The sequence below is a fragment of the Mytilinidion resinicola genome (genome assembly GCF_010093595.1).
Source record: "Mytilinidion resinicola strain CBS 304.34 unplaced genomic scaffold BDZ99scaffold_3, whole genome shotgun sequence".
NCBI classification, from domain to species: Eukaryota; Fungi; Ascomycota; class Dothideomycetes; order Mytilinidiales; family Mytilinidiaceae; genus Mytilinidion; species Mytilinidion resinicola.
This window is the reverse complement of record NW_022985439.1, coordinates 2,842,710-2,863,415: the sequence shown is the minus strand read 5'-3', so window position 1 is coordinate 2,863,415 and position 20,706 is coordinate 2,842,710. Positions and strand designations below refer to the sequence as shown.

The window sequence follows — 20,706 nt, the reverse complement described above, 5'->3', positions numbered from 1 at the left end:
TCGCTTAGAATATTGATCGACGCTAGTGATTCGTGTCACGCACAATGCTCCGACGACCGCCAGGTACTCCCAGCTATGGATCTGTGAGGGGGGGCAGCTGGCTTTACCAACAGCGCCAAAAAAGAGTGTGAATTGAGAATCGATCTTGATTCCCAACTGCCAGCTACTTGTATGTAGTTACGCTCACAAGCTATTATCACCCGCAGGTCCTAACAGAATCGCCGTACTCGTCTTGACCGTCATTGGAGACTTGCTCCTCATGATGCTGCTACTTCCTCACTACCTCCGGCGGCTCCCTATCTGGGGCATAATCATCCAAGGGCTCGTTACCGCAATCTTTTAAGAGTCTGCCTGTCCGGCCGCCTTCTCCTCTTCCTCCAAACATACTCTCAGTCACCCACTCGACTCTCACTCTTTAGTCAAACATCCATTCGATTCTCACCCCCACGACACTCTTCCACCAAGCATTCGACTCATCGCTATCCACTATGGGATTCTCTTCCGAGTTCGGGTGTAGAAAGCCAGGCACTTGTCGCCTGCCACGCCCTTTTATCATCGCCTACTTGATTGCGATTGCGGCGGCCATCATCATTGCTTCCAGGAAGAAAGCTATTTTGCCTAGCTTTTGGACTTTCTTTCTACAGCCTCATCACGCGGCGCCCGGAAGGAAAGGGACCGCGAAAACATACCTCCTTATTGTCCTCGCCGCTAACTGGTTGTTAAGGCCTTTTACGACTGGATCATCCTTTCTATCGTTCTGGCATACCTGATTCAGTTTGCAACATTCGTTGTTCTGCTTCTTATCACCCTCGCGGCGGAAAAGGATGGAGCCGGTGTGCAGGATTAAGAGGTCTAGGAGGCATGAAGTGTTAGCTCCCGTTCGAATTCCTATACTCTCGCCCCTTGCCCCATAGCTCTTACCCCTTACCCTACATAGTACTAGCCAACAAAACCTCTTCCTAGCCCTAATAAGCTTGTGCTTTTACTATGATGTGCTCTTTTTTAAAGTGGTTTACCGCTACATAACTTGCCTTAACACCTTTTGAAAAAAGTTGAATAAGACGGTTTGTATGCCATATTAGCCCTTGCTAGGGCACCTTAGACGGCGTCAACACGGTGTACGCAGATAGGAAATCCGCTGCCCCCGCTTTCTATAGTTCGACGTTATGTGCTAGCAAATGAAACCTCTTTCTTGTCCCAATAAGCTGGTAATTCACTGTGATGTCCGTCATCAACACTTGCGCCCTTGCTTTTTTTTGCGCCCTCGGTCGCGAATAAAATGTGGTTTCGTATCTGATACCTTTGATCGCAGCTTGCCCACACAGAGCCCAGTTGCATTTCTAAGGCGAAGAGGCTTCCAAATACTGCCGTCTCGGTGGTAGACCATTCCCCTAAGCATCTAAGTGGTCGGCGAGGGCGCCGAGGCCACAATCGAGAGTCCCGTTTCTGCCGTCTAGAAATATATCTACATCCCTTTTCACTGCCTGCATGTCCTCATCCAGATCTTCAGTCGATCTGTAGATGTACGCGGTCTCGAGACCACTGTATATAGCGAGCGGATAAGTATAAGCCCATCGGACGGAAAAGGTGCTTCATACATAGTCTTTGCGGCACGCAAGTCATATGCGTGCGCAGCAACCATCATAGCGTTATGTGGTTCGACACCCATGAGCCGAAGCGCTTTCCAGTATATCTCTGGGTCAGGCTACATAGATCTGAGCAGGTTCCTTACCACGCAAGTCTATCATCCGGAGCGCACCTTCGTAAGTCCTAACAGCTCCGACGAGAAAAGCATATGAAAAGGCAATCCGGATGACTTCGCGATATCAAGCTGTAATCTCGTCGTACCGTTGGCTAGCACGACCCTGCGGCCTGCCTGTTAAGAGCGGTCTTTGCATCACGTGTTTATAGAAGATACCCGTGGCTTCTTCACGAAGGCTGAAGACTTACACGAAAAACTTCTTCCTCAACTTTTCCAGAGCTGGTAGCGCATCTGGCCATCCCTTCTGCTCATGCCATCCTTTTACTAATCGTTGACGGACCTCCTCGTCCCATACGTCCAGCCCCACGCCTCTTTCAGCTAATAGCTGGTCAAGGACGCGTCGATGGGTCACATCGATATGCTCTGCTGGTAGTTTATTCTCAAAGCGATGGTGGATTTCGGTAAAGAAGCCAGCGCGCCATGCAGCTGCTAGTTGCGGAAGTGCAGTGGTCGCTGGTAAAAGACACGGATGAGAGGGAAGCGAAGAAAGGAGAGGCAAAAGAGATGAGAGCCAGTCACAACATGTGCCCATAAGATCAAATAGAAGCGCTTTCCTGGGCTGATCTGGGAACATCGTCGATAGATAAGATGCATGTTGAAGACGAACGAGAGGGTGAGCCTACTTTTGTAGGAGGATGGCTCTCCGCGGCCGTATCTAATCCTAAAGCGGACTGGCGGTGTATTATAAACGACTTCCAAGATTACACGTCACCTCCCTCTCTGCAACACCATCACGCAACAACTCGGAAGTACACCACGATCCACTTCCCTATCAGCCTTTAGGCACATTAGAGCATCGTTCGCGCCGTAGGTGTGCACTATGTCGGCCGCGTCCCTACTCTCGATACCAGACGAGCTACAGCTCCAGATCCTGGAATTATGCGACATGACCACTCTAGCCGCCATATGTCGGACCAACAAGGAATGGTACGCTAAAGCCTCCCCGATCATATGGAGCGACATTGATTTCGTCGAGTTGAGTGGAGATGGCGCTTACGACGACGGCCTGATCGACCAGCAACGGCAATTCTTTGCTACATGCAGCACCAGGATGGACGAACGACCAGATTTCTGGGCGGCGCTGGCTGCTCGCGTTCAATCACTGAAACTTACGCGTATGCCAGGAATTGCTATCTCTTACAAGAGCAAAGCCGAGTTGAACGATTCCAATGACTACATTTTCATTGAAATCTGGCCCCGGGACAGACGCAATATCTACGACGTTATTGCCGAGTTCAAAAACCTGCACACCCTCTACTTGTTCGTGAAAGACTGGTGGGAATTCTCGTCGATCGGAGAGAGCGAGAAGGCCGTGGCCCACAATCTCGAAAAGTTGACCAACTTAAAGGTTGGAGGTCAAATCAATCAAGATATGATGCTGGCACTGCTGTCAAGACCGGAAAATATCCAGCACCTCTCTTTGATCAACTTGATCCATTCGCCAGGTCAGGACAACGGCCCAAATCCGGTGCTGTTCCTCCGTTCGATTCAGAAGCGATTCACAAACCTGAAAACTCTCCATATGAGCAAGTTGGCGGAATTGACCGAAGACACTAACATCACGGGAGCCCGATGGGAGTTCGACCCTGCCGCAGAGATTGACTTGCTCGAAGAGTGGGCTGACTTCCTACGCCATGTCTCTGCTACGCTCAAAGAGCTTACCTTGGAAAACCGCTACCATGTCAGCACCCAAGTCTTCGACTTTACGGACGAAATCGATCCAGGCTCCGCACAGCATCCGGCACATTACGGCAGGAGATCTAATGAGAGGTGCTGGCAAATCCTTCTTCCTGTGTTTTCGGACAGGAGTTTCCCGAAGTTGAAGAAACTCCACTTTGTTGGAATGAGCCTGTTCCAATCACCAGAAGCTCTCGCCCACCTCAGCCAGCTGGAAGCTCATGTTGAAATTGAGGAAAAGCTTGGTGGTATCGTCAAGGTCACGGATGAGGTAACTCCTCAAAACTTTTCTCCGCCGAATGGGCTCTTTCGGGACTAAGACGCTCGGAAACCAAACCTACATAGACACAAGGGCTTTGTGGCAACGGTGATTCGAACTACAGCATATCATCACGTTCAGTGACCTGGCGCGGAAACTGAGTCGACCCCGGTAAACTGCCTTTTCCGGGCTAATGCTGAGCTAGCTTGAAGATTGATGGGCTAGGAGGCTGCTATTCCCCATTAAAGGCGTCCGGAAATGGCTACCTTATACAGGAATTTTGTGGCTTGGCTTTAGCGCTGGGTCACCGGACGTGAGTATATGCTGTAAGGCGGTCCATCTCGGGTGGGCTCTCTATTAGGGAACGTGAAGTCTTGGATACAGCCATAGTAGCGGAAAAGGGTATGTTGCGGGGGGGTCCGAGCGGTTCGGTGGTTTCAGAACAGCGGGAAGTCGAGGTATTAATCTCCACCTCGACGGCTCGCGATTACTGCAGTAGAAAATGGAAAAGCAACCGCGTATAGACTGTCCACACCAGACACACCATGGTTGCAGTATATTGCATCGTATGTTCTAGGATTCAGCATCCTCCTCCATGACCGGGACGGGTGATTCATGAACACGACTCACATTGCGGCACAAAGCTTTAGATTACGAGACCCGCATCGCAAAATCTTACCGTCAATAATTCTTCAATCCTTCAACATCTCGAGTTCTTCTCTCTAACCGCATCGTATGTTCCAAGGTTGAGAATCCTCCATGACCGGGACGGTGATTCATGAACACGACTCACATTGCGGCACACAAAGCTACGCTTCCATTCACGAGACCCAGATCGCAAATTCTTAACGTCAATAATCCTTCAATGTCTCAAGTTAACCACTTTAATTGCATTGTTTACGTGACATTGCGGAGGCGCCGACGACATGGTGGAGCATACGGACCGCGACCGGACCACGACCCTAGTCATTTTGCTCGGCTTAGGATAGAGGGGTGTATGGAGTTCACCAATACAACGTCGCGGCTTTTCGCCATGCGCTAAAAGCTATTCGAATTCACCAATTTGAAGTCATTCTTGTATCCCCAACACCCGCACCTTTGTCCGCTACAAACCATCACTCAGTTCACGCTCCCTGCCATCGACTCTCGTCATGAGGTTCACCCTCAAAGTTAGTGCTCTCGTGGCGACCGTTTTGCTGCCGCTATCAACGTCAAGTAAGCAGCCGTGCTAGCATGCTGGGCGTGAAAAATGACACACTCATCGCACGCACTGTCTTGTCTGTACGCCTATCTGCCGCTAGGTGAAGTGCTTCAACAAGTTTCCACATAGCCCAAAGTGAAGAGCTTTAGTCTTATCAATCTCTCCGAGATTACATCGAGACACCCCAAGCACTGGCATACATGCGCACACCCACAAAGATACCACAGAACTGACACTCCCTCAACTCACAGGCACAGCAGTCACCTATGGTGGCATCAACATTGCCGGTTTCGAGTTTGGTTGTGATGGCGAGGGAAACTGTGACCCCTCTGCTGCAACGCCTCCTGGCCAGACTGGTATCGACCAGATGACCCACTTCGTCTCCAAGGGCCTGAATGCCTTCCGTCTTCCCGTCAGCTGGCAGTACTTGGTCACCGACTTGGGAAATACTATCAACGCGAGTAGAATCGCCACCTACGACAAGCTGGTTCAAGGCTGCGTCGACGCTGGTGCGAAAATGTGCATCGTCGATCTCCACAACTACGCTCGCTGGGACGGCAAGATCATCGGCCAGAGTGCGCCCAGCGGACCAACAGATGACCAATTCGCAGATCTCTGGAGCCAGATTGCCAAGAAGTACAAAGCCCAATCGAAAGTGGCCTTCGGCACCATGAACGAGCCTCATAACCTAAGCATGGAGACGTGGGTCACAACCGTCCAGGCCGCCGTGACCGCCATCCGCAACGCTGGCGCCACTGACAACATTATCTTACTCCCGGGTACTAATCACCAAGCTGCCGGCGGCTTCGCGGAGAACTCAGGGGGTCTCGCCGCTGTCAAGAATGTGGATGGTAGCAAAACGAATCTGGTTTTTGACGTCCATCAATACCTCGACTCCGACTCCACAGGCACGCATGCAGGATGCGTCACGAACGCGACCAAGGGCTCGTTTGCTCCACTTGCGACCTGGGCTCGCGATCAGAACCGCCAGGTGTTCTTGTCGGAGACTGGTGGTGGACCACAGGATTCGACCTGTATCTCGTATCTTAAGCAGACGCTGAGTTATCTGAAGTAAGCAATGTCCCGCTCAAGTGGCATCTGGCGACGATATACTGACGAGTATATAGCGACAACAGCGACGTCTATCTCGGATGGACCACCTGGGCCGCTGGGTCTTTCAAAACAAGCTACGTACTGTCTGAGACGCCATCTGGAGACACCGACGTGCCATTGGTGAAGCAAGTCATCATACCTGCCTTGAGTGATCTGCCGTGAGTGGGTAGGCCGGAGGACGTCAGATGAGGTGTGTATATATCCGTGTAACATTTTCTACACGGTTGTAAATATTAGAATGGTCCTGATGACTGCAACGCAGTCGGGTGAGCGAACATGATTAGATAGATAGCGAAGGCGAATTTTGCCATCCAATAAAGCATGAATCCTCTGAATCACGTGCTACATACGACTCCGCTAAGTCAAGGTCGTACGCACCCCAACGCTCTCTCCTCTTTCTTGTCTCTTCAGATTTTTACCCTCCACACCATACATAAGAGAAATTTGTGCGTAAAGATTGAGCTGGGCGGATTGCGGGAACTATCTTCTGGTGGGGAGCTACGGATGGTACTCCGATCCAGGTTTTAGGGCGCAGTCATTCCTTCGCAGAAGGTGAACTACCAAAGCTCCGTGACGTCATCTCACTCTATACACTCCTACGTACGAGTCATCTGTATCTACATAGGCATGTAGTGTCGTTTTAAGCATCATGTGCATGTGCCAGTTCAATTTAATTTCAGTTTCTCCATCCCGTCTCCATCCCTTCTCCATCCCAATCCCATTGCCTCAATCGGATTACCGGATTAAAAACGCGTCTTTACGCGTTGTTTTGGGTCCGTACCACCCATACATCCCCAGCCCCTTCCTGCGTCTGATGACCTAGCGCGGAATCGACACCACAAGCGAAATAGGTGGTAGGAAGAATTAGAGCGGGGCACGGGGGAAGCCATTTTATAGACCAAGTCTTACCGGCATTCGGCGGCATTCGGCGGCATTCGGCGGCATTCGGCGGGATCTGCTAAAACTCCGTACTCTCAGCTGTTATGTTCGATGATCACTGCTCTATTACGCCTGAGTCTGTGGCTTGTTTTCCGCGCTAGTTAGGTCGCCGGACGCAGGAAGGGGCTGTGCATACAAAGAAGATTGTGGTAGCGTTGTGAGGTCGAAGTTTGGATGTCAGGGCGAGAGGAGAATGGATGCGATCAAATCAATCCTCTTCCCCCTATCTTCATTTTCCCGGACGCGAAATCAATCCCTAGAAGCGTGGCAGATGTGAAAATCATCGAGGTATTGCTGCTGCACTCGCCTTGGGGCACAACATGTATCCTCCTTTCCGGCGCGTCATAACTAGGTTCGTAACTCGACGTGAACTGCGGCATCTACACAAAACTCGATGCGAAGACGACAAACTGAAAGACGCCTACGTCAAAGTAGAGTCTATGTATACTTTTACGAACAATCCTAGCTGGGTTGCGGCTTCAAGGCTAAGTTTGGGTCGATGAGTCGACGTAAAAGTCAAGTTTGGTAGCGAGGTGCGAGCGCATATAAGCTGGCCGAATTCTTCGATCCTCGATCCTTCCTCCGTTTTTACTTCTTCTTTCACCATTGCCATCAGGAATTTCTCAGACTTTCAAAATGTTCTAGACATCACATGCTGTTGAGCTCCGAGAGATGATCGTCATCGCGCTGATAAAAGGGGGAGGCAACGTGGCTAAGTTTGCCTCAGTTTGTCGAGAATCGCAGGCCGTCATCGAAAAGCCAAATTTTAGTCGCCTCAAACTTACGGTCCCACGCCTCGCAGACTTTAGCGACATAGCAACTCGAAAAAGAAGTCATATGAAATACATTTGGCTCTACATAGAGCTTCAAGAGTACGATTGCTCGGAATGCGAGAACACAGAGACGGATGAATGGAATGAAAAGAACACAGAAATCATTCAAGGTCTATAAAAAGTGTCTTTCGCATTCTTGGCAAATGGAATCCCCAAGGCCGTTTGACCCTAGATATCAGCGTGCAGTCTCCCAGCGATTCGAAACATCATTTCAAGAATGCACATTTCGGACCCGATATTGCACACAGCTTCGAGAGCGAGCAACCGCTTTCCAGCTTTCATGATCCGCCTCATGGCTGGGTCAATGGCACTCAGGTCTACCTTCCGCCCTTGTGTTCCGTCGAAAGATTGTTTGAGGATATTGAGTTTCCATCAGATTTCTGGCAAGAATTATCCAAAGTCACGGCCGTAACAAGTCTTCTTCTGCGCCGCCAGACCCGCCATGGATGGGAGCCGGGAACTATTCAAGAACTTATCAACTTTTTTCCAAATTTAGAGATGCATTATGAACCTTGGAGAGAATGGGATGGATTGGATCAGTAAATATCTGACCAGAGTGAGTTGTGAAGAAGTTAACCTTAGTCCTTAGACCATTACTAACCCTTGAAATCTAACAGGGTTTCGGTGGCTATTTGAATACCTTGTTCCGAACGCCCTAAAGAAGATGGTCGTGTTTGAAGATTTCAATGACAAGTACACTGCTATTGGCCAGGGATCGCGCGATCCTGCAGAGCCTGTTCGGACAGCAGACTCTGGGGTCACTAGAGCCCTGGCAGAAGCTAGTCTTACTCTTGAACATCTTTCAGCGGCATTTATCATGGACGCCATGTTCTTCTTAGACACACGTCAATCAAACTAGGCGTGGAAAGAGCTCGTGTCACTCACTCTTACCTCTCGCCAGCTGACACCCGATGGGGATTTAGCGAACATCAACGATCTGCTTCAAATAGCAGCGGAGGCTGCCAAGAAAATGCCTAAGTTGGAGAACATGGAACTATGGAATGGCGGGAGAGCATTAGCCTGTGTTTTCCGATACCAGGCGTCTAAAAATTGCAGACCTGCTAGAATAACCTGGAGAGGCAACTGGGACTTACCGCTGGAGCCTAAGGTGACTCGATCCTGGAAGGCCGTGGCGCACCTGCATGCTCCGTACGATCTTCAAGTCACCAAAGAGTTATTGGACGCCAATACTGTTATCCAGTCTCACGGCGATGCAGTCCGTGTTCTGGAATTTTCGCATCAGGTAGCTTCTCGCGTTTCGTTATGGCAGATTCAAGTCGAGAATAGCCTTTAGCGTCCATAGAAAGAAACGAGTAGACGAGGCGCCCTTCTCTGTATTTAGGACTCTACGCATCCCACCAATTCTCATGATACCCTTTGACGTCCACCTTTCCCTCAACCGCCTCCTTCTGCAGCCATGGTGTCAGATCCGTTGTCAATGCGTCGACCCCATTCTGGGCTAGAACGTCCTTCTCACTCCATCCATTTCCTAACCATCCGAATCGATTCCCTTGCTTGTTTATATACGTATACTCCCAATCTTCCCATCTCGGCTCTCGCCTCACTTGATTCACGTGCGTTGCGCTCCCTGGCCATACCCCGTGAATTCTTCCCCCCTTAATCCCGCCGTTGTACCAGCTGGAGCAGTGCTGACTCATCACCGTCTGCGGGAAGAAACTCTCACAATACGCTCTGAAGTCTGTTGTTGCGGCCTGTGAGGGTGCCATGCTGCGAATGCCTTGACTACTTATCTTCCGCAAGACTTTAGCTGTGTAGGTTAGTTGGTTTTCCACGGAGTGGCAGAGCGTGCCGGCGGGGCCGGTGGAGTTTGGACCAAGGATGAAGAGCAAATTTGGGAAGTTTGGAGCAGCGAAACTGAGATATGAATCTGGGAAGCCTGGGTTGCCGCCAGGTCGCCAGGCCGCTTGGAGATCGGTGCCGTGAGCGTGGATGGGGAATGCAACGCTGAAGCTGATATCGTGGCCAGTGCTGCAGATGACTGCGTCGACGTTTCTCTGAATGCCTGGTGGGGAATTAGCACGGTTTGTCGGAGTTTAGGGTGATATTATGGGATTTTACCGTCGGTGGTCACGATACCTGTGGCAGTAAACCTTTCGATCGGAGTTGGAACATACTCCACATTTTCTGCGGCAACAGCCTCAAGATACCCAGGACCAGGAGTCAATCTACGGCAATTGGGCGAGAAGTTGGGGATGATGGCGTCTAAGAGATCATTGCGGTCGCCCAAGCGGTTCGCCATCAACTTGGTGATCGCGGCCCTTGCAATGGCACTCTTTTCGCTCTTCTCAAAAAAGCCTCCGTATCGACTGAATAGCCGCGACTCTAATGCCTTGCGGAATGCGAGATACTCTTCCGGGCTTTGCTTAGCTTGATCGATGTTGTCACGGACGAACTGTTCGAGATCTTCGCCTCCGATTGGAGCGGCTACCCAGGTCTTGCTCCGAGCATAGTGGTCAATGTGTGCTGCAACCTTTTGGAGCGGTGGGAGGACTTGTATGCCAGATGCACCGTTGCTGCAATCGCATCTTTAGGATCATGATAGAATATAAAGATTCAAGCGGAAAACTCACCCTATCACCGCGATCCTCTTTCCCTTAGGATCAAAATTTGGATCCCAATTCGAACTATGTCGTAAGTGGCCTTTATACTCGTTCATTCCTGGATATGTGGGTAATATGGGGTCGCTGAAGTGGCCGGTGGCCGTGATCAAAAAATCAGCTTCATCAATGGAGTCTCCGCTGCTGGATTGCACGCCGACCCGCCACTTCCCCTTTTCTTCAGACCACTCGGCGCCGGTCACGCGTGTGTTAAGGTGGATATACTTCGCGACGTCGTACTTTGCGACGATATTTTTCCAGTACTGTTTGATTTCGGCGCCTTGTGCATACGCTTCACTCCAGTCCGTATTGGCGTCGAAGGTAGCTTGATATGCATGTGCGGGCACATCGCAGCGCACTCCGGGATAGATATTCGCGTTCCACACTCCGCCCTAGATTCAGATTCAGTGCACGTCATTTGAATCGGGGCGGTAAGCGCATACGATATCTGATTGTCGTTCGTAGATGACAAGATCGATTTTGGGGACTTTTGCGGGGAGAAATATGCTCGCCATGATCCCGGTAATCCCTCCACCCACAACCACGACTCGCAACGGGCGCACTTCATCGATGGGATGGTCTTCTAGTTCTAGAGGCGGCCAGACAGTCCTGAGAGGTGGCGGCTCCGGAGCATCGCTGGGTGCTGATATCTCTGCTTTGTCTTCAATCACAATGTGGGGTGTGCCAGAGCTAGGTGAAAGGTGCTGCAGGATGCCCCCAAGACGAGATTGAGACTGAGACATGGTGATGGTGTCTTGATTTTTGGAGTCCCCGGAGACGACCGTAAACACTGGAGGTGCTATGCCGGCAATATGATTTTATTCTGAAGTCCTCAAAAGCAAGCTTACAAAACCTTCCCCCCACTTTCGCTGCATGGCGTACATCTCATGCCATTGTGGATCACGATTGTGTGAAGCTCGCGATCATGCAGCTTGATGGAATGGTCCGAAACGAAACGCGGAGACTCCAATTCTCTGGTCCAAGTGGGGCCTGTTAGCTGTCAGGATGCGCGTCGCGGAACCGATAAGCGGGCGTTGGATAAAGCGACATCGCAACGTTCGTGGACGGTTTGTTGGTGAGGGGCTCCCGCACTTGGTGTTGTTGCTGGGGTGGAGCTGCACGACTCATGTAGCTTTGAGCACGCGACGCCGGGTATATATATCGTCAACCACCGTGGAGCTCAAGAGCAACATCATCGACAACTAACCTGCGACAGGTGCCGAGTTCCGTCCAATCTGCCTGGTCTTGACTCGTGGGGGCCTGGGCAGCGTTCCAGTCTTGGATTTCAGTCCAAAAAAGTTTCGACTGCTTCAAACACCACCGGAGTCCTATCATGGCTGATCAGCATGCTGCGGCTCCATGTCCTCGGGACCAAGAATTGCTCAAGAAGAGAATCTTCATCAATGCCTTCGACATGTTTACACCGAGCCATCTGAGCTTCGGGCAGTGGCGACGAAAAGGCGACCGGAATAAGGACAAGCGGCGCGATCTCACATACTGGACGGACCTGGCGCAGCTCCTCGAACGGGGAGATATCAACACTCTATTCCTTGCCGACACGTATGGCCAACATGACGTGTACAAGGGGAGTGCTGAGCCGACTGTGCGGACGGCCTGCCAGTATCCAATGGGTGACCCAGCTGCTGTCAGTGTTTTTTTCCAAAATCATAATCAGCATGTTCAATACTGATTATTCATGCGAAGTAGCCTATCACTGCGATGGCTGCGGTAACCAAGAATCTGGGGTTTGCCATCACGACAAGTACCAGCTATGAGGCCCCATTTGTGGTTGCGAAGCGATTCTCGACGCTGGACCATCTTACGAAGGGACGATTTGGATGGAATATAGTGACATCCTTCAAACAGTCGGCGGCAGATGCTGTAAGCCTCTTCAACCATCCCTTTGATCAATAACCTGACCGGTGATAGGTTGGTTTGCCTTTTGTCGAGCATGATAAGAGATATGAAATTGCGGACGAATACTTGCGCCTTCTTTATAAGTAAGCGCTTCTGAGAAAACGAAATTGAGCAATGAAGCACCAAAGAACTCACGAAGATTCAGAATCTGGGAAGGTTCTTGGGCGGAAGACGCGCTGAAAGAAGATGCGGAAAGCGAGGTTTATGCCGATTTCGACCGCATCCGATTCATCCATCACAGGTCCGCAACTTTCAAACTCGACGCGCCTCATATTTTGGATCCGTCCCCTCAAAGAACTCCTTTTCTGTTCCAAGCAGGAACATCTAGCGCAGGAATGGAGTTCGCTTCAACACACGCAGAAGGGGTCTTCGTAGCGGCCCCTTCTCCGCACATCTTGGCGCCCCGAGTCGCAAACATCAGGGCTAGAGCGGCTGCACTTGGTCGCGATCCTAAAAGCGTAAAAGTATTCGCGGTCATTACTCCCGTCATAGGGCGCACTGATGAAGAAGCTAAAGCCAAGTATGAGGAAGCGTTGAAATATGCAAGCGTTGAAGGTGGTCTCGCGTTCTATTCAGGAAACGTTGGTATAGATTTGAGCAAAACGGATCTTGATGTTGAGATCACGCCAGGCGACGTCCAAGTGGACAGTCGCGTCCATTCGCTCGTGGACAGTCTCAAGTACCATGGCAATGACATACCGGCTTGGACACCGCGGAATATCGGCAAAGCAGTCTCTATCGGCGGTAATGGACCTGTTCCTGTGGGCTCGGCTGAGCGCGTGGCAGATGTTTTGGAGGAGTGGATGGATGTCGCGGATTTGGACGGTTTCAACGTCGGGCACGTTACGTCTCCTGGTAGCTTCGAGGATTTGGTCGACCTTCTAGTACCTGTTCTTAGACAGAGGGGGAGGTATGCCGAGAAGGGAGAGTCAGGAACGGTCCGCGAAAGATTCTATGGCGCTGGCCAGGCTCGATTGAGGGATGACCATGTCGGAAGTCGATATAAATATGAGGTTTACGTAGAAGATTAGAGCAAATGGAACGAGGAAATCTGTATCGTGATGAAGAGCCTATTTCAATGGCTCTTCGAAATGACGCGTCAAGAAAATCCGCGAGTGTCGTCTTCTGACCGTGATTTGGTAGTTAAACGCTTCGACATTACGTCCCAATAGACCAAGAAGCTCCCAAAATTGGAGTCAATCAGTACCACCTGTTCTCCTGACACTGCCAACCCGGAAAATACGGCAATCTGACTCGGATTTCTTATCCACGCGACGTAACAAAGTCCCGGGACCACTTTCTGCAGGTAAAAGTGGGTTCGACACGTGGGTTTGGTCTACTCCCAGGCAGTTCCAACAAATGTCGCCATTTCGTACTATATTGAGCGGTACGTCCAGGTTTTCAAAGACCGTGATCGCTCGGGGATTACCAGAAGAGGTATCTACAAAGGCCCACCGAAGGCGCAACTGGTATAAAAGTGGTGTCCTGGTCCCAGGTATCCGGTTCGACCAACACAGTGGCTTGCATTCTTTGCATGTTCTGCATCTGGTGACTTTCATTCCGCAAGAAAATAGTGATACAACAATGGCGTTAGACCCTAAATCTGCGGCTGTTGATGCCGTGCAGGAGGCTGCCATCTCCAAGGTTCCAACGAATGATAATACTCCACGCACGAGATGGGAGAAGGTCCAGGAAGTGATCTGGGACGGAGGTCATAGGACCAAAGAAGAGAGAAAGTTGATCCAGAAGCTCGATTGGTATATCATGTATGCACACATCCATTTGTTGTGGCATTTATCGTCACATCGACGCTGCTGTTAGTAGAAGCTTTGTACTAACGGCTTACAGGAGCTGGGCGACGTTTGGATACTTTGTCCGATTATTGGATTCGTCCAACATCAGTCAGTACCCTCTTCGGATCGATCTTTGCGCACGGACATGGACAATTCAATGCTGACTTTGTAAACTGCAGCCAATGCCTATGTTAGCGGTATGAAGGAGGACCTGCATTTTCATGGCAGGGAATACAATCTTCTCTCGACTTACTTCACTTGCGGGTACCTCGTTGGCCAGATCCCGTCTCAGTTCTTACTCACAAGAGGTGAATTCCGCGTTCGAGCTTAGAGTGCCGCAATTGATTGATAAACTGACCATTTTCGCGCAGTTCGGCCTTCTCTCTATCTGCCAATCGTTGAGCTTCTGTGGTCTATCTTGACATTCTGTTTCGCGGCCGTACCAAATGTAAAGACGGTATTCGCCCTCAGGTTCCTTTTGGGAATGCTAGAAAGTCCGTTCGCAGTTGGTGTATTGACCCTGATGGGAAGCTGGTATACGCCTAGAGGTGAGTATTCTAAAGATATCCTCGGAAGAGACGAAAAATTGAGATTAAACCCATAGAGCTTAGCAAGCGCATCGCCATATTTTATTCCGCCAGTTATGCGGCCAGCATGTTCAGCGGTTACCTCCAAGCCGGAATATATCGAGGAATGAACGGGACAGCTGGGCTAGCGGGATGGCGATGGTTGTTCATTTTCTGTGGCATTATCTCCATCTGGGATCCGATATGGGGATTTTTCGCTATACCGGACAATCCTTACTCTACTCGGGCAAAATGGATGCGTCCCGAGGAGCGTGAGCTACACGTTGCTCGAATGTCGAAGATTGAACGGAGGAAACCGGTGCCGCTGTCGTGGGCGAAAGTAAAGAAGATCCTGACCCATTGGCCGATCTATGTCTTCACATTCACTCTCATGTAAGTCAAAGAGTTTCGCTTTGGTGAGTAGGCTATTGACCGATGCGCCAGAAATCACTGCGTGGTTACTCAGCCTCTCAACTACTTCTCGGTTTGGCTAAAATCCCTCGATCGTTTTAGCGTGTATCAGATAAATCTCTTCCCAACGGCAGGACAAGCCGTTGGTCTCGTCTTCACCTTAGGGTACGCGTGGATATCTGACGGCATTGGAAAAAGATGGCAGGTCTTGGTTGTACCAGCTGTAAGTTTGAAGGGTGAAAATGCTTCCTAGCACACTGACGCTGCCATTAGGTCTTGAACTTTGTCGGTATGGTGACTGTTGCATCACAACCAGGTTATGGCGCGACCTTTTTCGGATATCTCATTAACGCTGCTTCTTGGGGTTTCTGGCCAGTCCTATACGTAAGTAGCAAGGCCGTTCCAAGTCGAAGAAGTCCCGAGAGGGCCGAGAGTCTGTCATTGCTAATGTCTGCACAGGCTTGGGCGATTGAGATCATGCACAACGACATGGAAGAGCGAGCGATCGTTATTGGTGTGGCGCAGACATTTGGTCAAGCCTTCATCGCTTGGGTGCCTCGTAAGGATTTCTCTGCGGTACTTTGGAGGGTTTCAGCTAACCGTGACAGTTCTCATCCTCGATGTTGGCAAATATGCCCCTAAGTTCCACCTGGGCTTCAGCGTGATGAGCGGATTGAGTATTCTAGAGTTTAGCAGTATTTTCATCATCCGGTATTTCGCTAAACGTGAAGAGGCCGCAGAGAAGGCATTGGAAGACACGAGCGATGCTGAAGAAGTGCCATCAGTGGTAGGCAAGCTGGAAGTCAATTGAAAAGAGACTAGGGAAACGCGTTAGCACGAGGGGAACGCGCTTCGTAAGCTAGTCTCAAAGTAGACCGGCTGAATGTGACACCAGACACAAAGAGGGAAGTCTAATTGTGACATATATGATAGTTGCTATTGGGTTTCTAGATTATTTTCAACACAGGCAGTAACCAAAAGTTGGAATAATATTCTACACAGGATTACGTGTCAGCACGTGACTTTCGAACCCGTGTAGTCCCATAATGGGACCCACATATAGGGCACGGAGCTTATCTAGGTCTATATCTAATCATACCCGATCAATTTCAATACCTTCCATAGTCCCCGCCTTTCGCCACTTATCAAGCATCTCGTTGTACACTGGAGAATCAAGCCCAAGAGATGCACCACGAGCTGTAGAAGGTGATAGTGTACCTTCCGCATTAAGATAACCTAATATTCGAAAGATGTCAGCAAAAGTGCAAGAGAAGTAGGTGGCAATTTTGTAAGGGGGGAGTACGACTAACCGGGCGTGCACTCCTTGAAGTAACCTAGCCTCGCTAGCGCAACGTCCTCCATCTTCTTCACCCACGTAGCTTCAGCATCCTTTGTCGGCTCAATGGTCCTAATCCCCCTCTTCTTCGCCTCCGAAATGAGGTATGCAGCATGCTTGGAACGCTCACTCAACAGATGTGTATAGTTGGGCGACGTCGAGCTCTGTAAATGAGTAAAGGTTAAGAGGTTAGGGAAGTCTCGTCCGATGATGCCATGAAGGGTGCTCGGGCCGTCTTCCCATTTCTCAGTCAAAGTGAGCCCATTCCTCCCCTTGATGGTCATGTTCGCTCGCTGCGAGTAGTCGGTGCCCCAGTCAAAACCAGTGGCGTATATGATGCAGTCCAGCTCGTACTCTTTCCCGTTCGACACGACACCCTTTTCGGAAATCCTGTCTACACCTTTCCCATCTGTGTGAATAAGATGGACGTTAGGATAGTTAAAGCAATCCAGGTATTCATTGTGGAAGCAAGGCCGCTTGCATAGGCGGCCGTACCATGGCTTGAGGGCTTCAGCAGTTTCTTTGTCTTTCACGATCTCCTCGACGCGAGAGCGCAGCGACTCCATTGCTTTTATGTCGACCTTTTTGAGGATGTCGTCCTTGGGCGTGGAGGAGTCCTTGCCAAGAGCTTCCATTGAGAGCATGAAATGAGTCCAACCGTCGTTGACAAGGTCTATATCTTGTGGCTGGCCTGAAAGAATGCGTTCGAAGTTATCGGCGCGGTGGTCTTGCCAGCCAGGTTTAAGGGATTCAAACCATGTGCGATCAGTTGGAGGGTTTGGCTTCGCATCTACGGAGGAGGGCGTACGTTGAAATACGTAGACCTCAGCTCCAGATCTCGCGAGGTGTGGAAGTGCTTGAATGGAAGAAGCTCCTGTTCCAACGATCCCGATCCGCTTCCCGCGAATCTTGTCTAAAGGTGAGTTAAACCGGTCGCCGCCTGTGTAAGCAAAGTCCCAGCGCGATGAGTGGAAGCTGTGGCCGGCGAATTTTTCGATACCTTGGATTCCAGGGAGATGGAGTTTATGTAGAATTCCTATGGCGGAAATAACGAACCGTGCTCGGATCGTGTCTCCTCGTGAAGTGGTGGCGACCCAGCGCGCTAGGGAGTCCGACCATGTGAGTGTCAAGGCCTCCGTTCGAAAATGAGCTTTAGATTGAAGGTTGTTCATCTTGGCAATATTGAGAGCGTGAGCGTGGATTTCGGCCCCTGGGGCAAATTTGGCCGCCGGCACATACTTCGTTTCTTCAAGCAGCGGTAGATAAATGTAGCTGTAGATGTTAGGACTTTGAATAATGACCAATCCACAACGATGCTGTTACGCGTACGCTTCTGTATCACACTCAACCCCTGGGTACCTAAGGCAACGTTAGCTGTCGATCTTAACTTTCATCCGAGATCGTCTAAAATGAGAATAATCGTCATTGAATAGCTTACCTGTTCCAATACCAAACACCTCCAAAATCTCCTGCCTTATCTACGATCCGGATGTCATCCACCCCAACTTCAATCAATCTCGTAGCAGCTAACAGGCCACCGAAGCCACCCCCAACAATCAAAACTTCAACATCTTCATTCACGGAGTCTCGAACGATTTCCTCTGTCCACGGATCTATGGCAAACCTTGCAAGCTCTCCTTTGGCCTCACGGAATTGACTGCTTCCGCTGTTGTTCAAACGTTTGTCGCGCTCCTCACGATACTTGTCGTCTAGAGCCTTCACCGCCGACGTGGGCTTGGTTGCAGGAGCGCCAAGATCTTCGACTTCTAGAGATGGAGCCATGGGGATATCGTCGGGAGATGAGTGCAGTGTTGCTGCAGAGATTTAGATGAAATCATCCGGGCTCGTAACGAAGAAATCAGCAAGAGAAACTCGAAACACCGTGAAAGATGTAAAGGCTATATAGCTCTTGTTCGGTTCAGGTCTTGAAGAAGTTCCACGACAGGTTCCGGAGCACGGTTCTGTTGCACAGACCCGTCGTCAGAAATAGTGTAGATGGACCCCGCCTTCCAGCTTTACTAAGTACGTAGCAGGTCATAGTCTGTGAAGCGGTTTTCGTAGGTTGGTTTGACCGGAACTGTCACGGAATTGGGTATCTCCGGCGGCATTATCCATGACACAACGAAGATAACTAAACATAAACTTTCGAGTATCTAAGAGATCAATAAGAAAGCTTTGACATAGACCCGGAGAGAATGCACGATGGCGTTGTTGCTGGCATATTGTGGTGTTGCAAATGTTGCCGGTATTGTGCATCACGTATACGCTTATCACGTGATCTGCACTTTTTCTCGACCAATCACAAGTGCAGCCCCTTCCAATCATCTCCTTTTCTCATCACGTGGTGTACCTTGGGGTCCAGTTTTGCAGCCAATCGAATGCAACACTCGCTTCTTGCCGATGATAAACATAGCATCATTAGTCGTCCACAGTGGTTGCAAATTACAATGCTCGCCAGTAGGAGGTGGTGGAGGTTCACGAAAGGGATTGTCTAGGTGAAGCTGATATACACATTTCAGCGTGTTCCCCGCGCGACGACACCTTGCATATTACCCCAGGATGCAAACACAGCGAACTATCTTTTTTTCCGATGCTCTCTCATCGGAAGCCTCTGGATTCCTGTGGAGCAGATTTTCAAACGTCCTGCCCCTTTCATATCTCTTGTATATACATAAGACGTCGCACCCTTGACTGGAAGCATCCCCCACATTGTCACGAGTGTCCACAAATGTTCGGAATAGCAAGAAACATGGTATATTTTACTTTATCTTTTTATACTGCCGTGCTTTTGACTAGTGCGTTTGGCCAGCAATTATTCGCTTGTTCTCAGGGAGGTCCAGTTGGCTCTGGTCCGGATGGCGTTGGTGAAACAATAATCGGATGGGAAGGACCCCTGGTGCCACAAGACTTTTCGAGAGATCTTTTTAATGACTTTGGTTTCGTCGTCAGAGGTAACCTGACCAATGGCGAGGAATTTGTCCTCTGGCTGTTCATGTACCGCCAAATTGGGCTGCAGGAGTTCATTACCAATGAGGACCTGTTCCAGCTTTCTTTCATCCATGGGAACTTCACCGACGCACAGAAGAAAGCATGATGGATACTCCATTCGTAAATGTTGGACAGGATCTCGAGGATTACGCGCCTATTGGGACGTTGACGTCGACTTACAACAATTCCAACGTGGAATATACCTTCGAAGATTTCACACTCGGGTCACAGGATAGCATACCTTCTCATGTAAAGACCTGGAATGCCAACGAATCCCGCGGCGGGGGTACAGTCAGCTTGACCATGCAACAACATGGCGACGAGGTCTACCATGCCGGTGCCTTCGAAGGTCTCTCAAATTGCAGCCCCAACGAAACTGCCACCAACTACAACTGCACCGGAAACTTTGGTGGTATTGTGCACATCAACGATGTCACCGGGACGCTCAGCTATAACGACAGTACAGTCACGATCGGCACGGCATATGGTGTACACGAGCGTATCTTGCAAGCGGGTGCCGTGCCTTCACGTATCTTGAACTGCTTAGGCAATGCTGCCACCTGCATCCATACCTGGGGCGAAAAGATCGACAGCTGGGTCTTCTCCGTCGACTTTGGGCCATTGACCCAGTCCCTAGTGAACATCGACGGCGAGACAATGGCAACCACTGGAATCGCAAATACATCGCTTGCAGAAACAGCGCATTGGCTAGACCCGAAGTCAAACCAGCTGGTGCCGTATAAATGGCACTCCTGGGCGGGCATGTCGAAGGGCAGAATTGACTCTTACGTGACCGCGTTTGGTCGTCTTTACTACTACTGGATACGCAAAGGTGGCATGATCATCACTTACCAGTACCTCGCCAATGCCGTGACCACGTTCACGTACCCGAACGGGACGACGATTTCTGAGTCGCAAGTTGCTTTCATAGAGTACTTCCGGACTGCGTATATATCAACGCCACTGTCACCTGCCTGAGGTCATTCCTAGGAAAACATCGTAAACGCCGGGAATAAGACAGCTAGAATTGTATATAAATAAGCCGTTAAATAAAGATGTCACTAATAGAGCGTGGTTACTAAATGTACAAATCAGTTCCTGTGACGGTAGAAAGTCCATTGCTTTGATCTTGTGCAAGCAAGCTCGAAACATGAGGAAATTCAATATGTCAAAGTTAGTCAGTTCGAATTCTGTGTTTCCTCCACGAATGCAGAGTAGAAATGCTTCATCTACTGGGAAACAAGCTTGTTGAATGTCGATAGTGGTATTCCATCTTTTTCTGGATTTTTTTTT

General features: G+C 50.0%; 10 protein-coding genes across 10 annotated transcripts; 7 read left to right on the top strand and 3 right to left on the bottom strand.

Moving 5' to 3' along the window:
* Positions 1 to 439: 439 nt before the first annotated feature.
* Positions 440 to 959, top strand: BDZ99DRAFT_459402 (uncharacterized protein). The gene has a single exon (XM_033719160.1). The coding sequence runs from the start codon at positions 489 to 491 to the stop codon at positions 768 to 770; it is 282 nt and encodes a 93-aa protein (XP_033582520.1). The 5' UTR covers positions 440 to 488; the 3' UTR covers positions 771 to 959.
* A 432-nt stretch (positions 960 to 1,391) lies between these two features.
* BDZ99DRAFT_378722 (haloacid dehalogenase) lies at positions 1,392 to 2,294 on the bottom strand (the record flags this gene model as incomplete). Its single annotated transcript, XM_033715122.1, has 4 exons — positions 1,392 to 1,542; positions 1,599 to 1,705; positions 1,760 to 1,865; positions 1,951 to 2,294. The coding sequence occupies 4 exons, from the start codon at positions 2,292 to 2,294 to the stop codon at positions 1,392 to 1,394; spliced, it is 708 nt and encodes a 235-aa protein (XP_033582519.1).
* A 309-nt stretch (positions 2,295 to 2,603) lies between these two features.
* On the top strand, positions 2,604 to 3,413 carry BDZ99DRAFT_338759 (uncharacterized protein; the record flags this gene model as incomplete). Its single annotated transcript, XM_033714336.1, has 1 exon — positions 2,604 to 3,413. A coding segment is annotated over one exon (810 nt), but the record flags the coding sequence as incomplete, so codon positions are not given.
* A 1,431-nt stretch (positions 3,414 to 4,844) lies between these two features.
* Positions 4,845 to 6,314, top strand: BDZ99DRAFT_198253 (cellulase-domain-containing protein). The gene is made up of 3 exons (XM_033713219.1): positions 4,845 to 4,999; positions 5,151 to 5,970; positions 6,027 to 6,314. The coding sequence occupies exons 1-3, from the start codon at positions 4,948 to 4,950 to the stop codon at positions 6,172 to 6,174; spliced, it is 1,020 nt and encodes a 339-aa protein (XP_033582517.1). The 5' UTR covers positions 4,845 to 4,947; the 3' UTR covers positions 6,175 to 6,314.
* Positions 6,315 to 7,621: 1,307 nt separating this feature from the next.
* BDZ99DRAFT_550438 (uncharacterized protein) lies at positions 7,622 to 9,078 on the top strand (the record flags this gene model as incomplete). The annotated part of the gene is made up of 5 exons (XM_033726984.1): positions 7,622 to 7,823; positions 7,883 to 8,199; positions 8,402 to 8,566; positions 8,654 to 8,892; positions 8,959 to 9,078. Coding segments are annotated over 5 exons (1,043 nt in total), but the record flags the coding sequence as incomplete, so codon positions are not given.
* Positions 9,079 to 9,130: 52 nt separating this feature from the next.
* Positions 9,131 to 11,152, bottom strand: BDZ99DRAFT_550432 (FAD dependent oxidoreductase; the record flags this gene model as incomplete). Its single annotated transcript, XM_033726983.1, has 4 exons — positions 10,846 to 11,152; positions 10,376 to 10,794; positions 9,864 to 10,318; positions 9,131 to 9,807 (listed from the first exon to the last, which is right to left on the bottom strand). Exons 1-4 carry the CDS (start codon positions 11,143 to 11,145, stop codon positions 9,131 to 9,133), a joined length of 1,851 nt encoding a protein of 616 aa, XP_033582515.1. The 5' UTR covers positions 11,146 to 11,152.
* Positions 11,153 to 11,735: 583 nt separating this feature from the next.
* On the top strand, positions 11,736 to 13,390 carry BDZ99DRAFT_435954 (putative dibenzothiophene desulfurization enzyme A; the record flags this gene model as incomplete). Its single annotated transcript, XM_033717510.1, has 4 exons — positions 11,736 to 12,047; positions 12,110 to 12,283; positions 12,332 to 12,402; positions 12,465 to 13,390. 4 exons carry the CDS (start codon positions 11,736 to 11,738, stop codon positions 13,348 to 13,350), a joined length of 1,443 nt encoding a protein of 480 aa, XP_033582514.1. The 3' UTR covers positions 13,351 to 13,390.
* A 513-nt stretch (positions 13,391 to 13,903) lies between these two features.
* Positions 13,904 to 16,038, top strand: BDZ99DRAFT_435952 (putative pantothenate transporter; the record flags this gene model as incomplete). The annotated part of the gene is made up of 9 exons (XM_033717509.1): positions 13,904 to 14,085; positions 14,168 to 14,220; positions 14,292 to 14,420; positions 14,484 to 14,660; positions 14,717 to 15,071; positions 15,123 to 15,312; positions 15,363 to 15,473; positions 15,549 to 15,648; positions 15,698 to 16,038. 9 exons carry the CDS (start codon positions 13,904 to 13,906, stop codon positions 15,898 to 15,900), a joined length of 1,500 nt encoding a protein of 499 aa, XP_033582513.1. The 3' UTR covers positions 15,901 to 16,038.
* Positions 15,700 to 18,222, bottom strand: BDZ99DRAFT_550415 (phenylacetone monooxygenase). Its single transcript, XM_033726982.1, has 4 exons — positions 17,864 to 18,222; positions 17,755 to 17,784; positions 16,400 to 17,697; positions 15,700 to 16,325 (listed from the first exon to the last, which is right to left on the bottom strand). The coding sequence occupies exons 1-4, from the start codon at positions 18,205 to 18,207 to the stop codon at positions 16,183 to 16,185; spliced, it is 1,815 nt and encodes a 604-aa protein (XP_033582512.1). The 5' UTR covers positions 18,208 to 18,222; the 3' UTR covers positions 15,700 to 16,182.
* Positions 18,223 to 19,518: 1,296 nt separating this feature from the next.
* On the top strand, positions 19,519 to 20,391 carry BDZ99DRAFT_516266 (uncharacterized protein; the record flags this gene model as incomplete). Its single annotated transcript, XM_033725059.1, has 1 exon — positions 19,519 to 20,391. One exon carries the CDS (start codon positions 19,519 to 19,521, stop codon positions 20,389 to 20,391), a length of 873 nt encoding a protein of 290 aa, XP_033582511.1.
* Between the last annotated feature and the right edge of the window lie 315 nt (positions 20,392 to 20,706).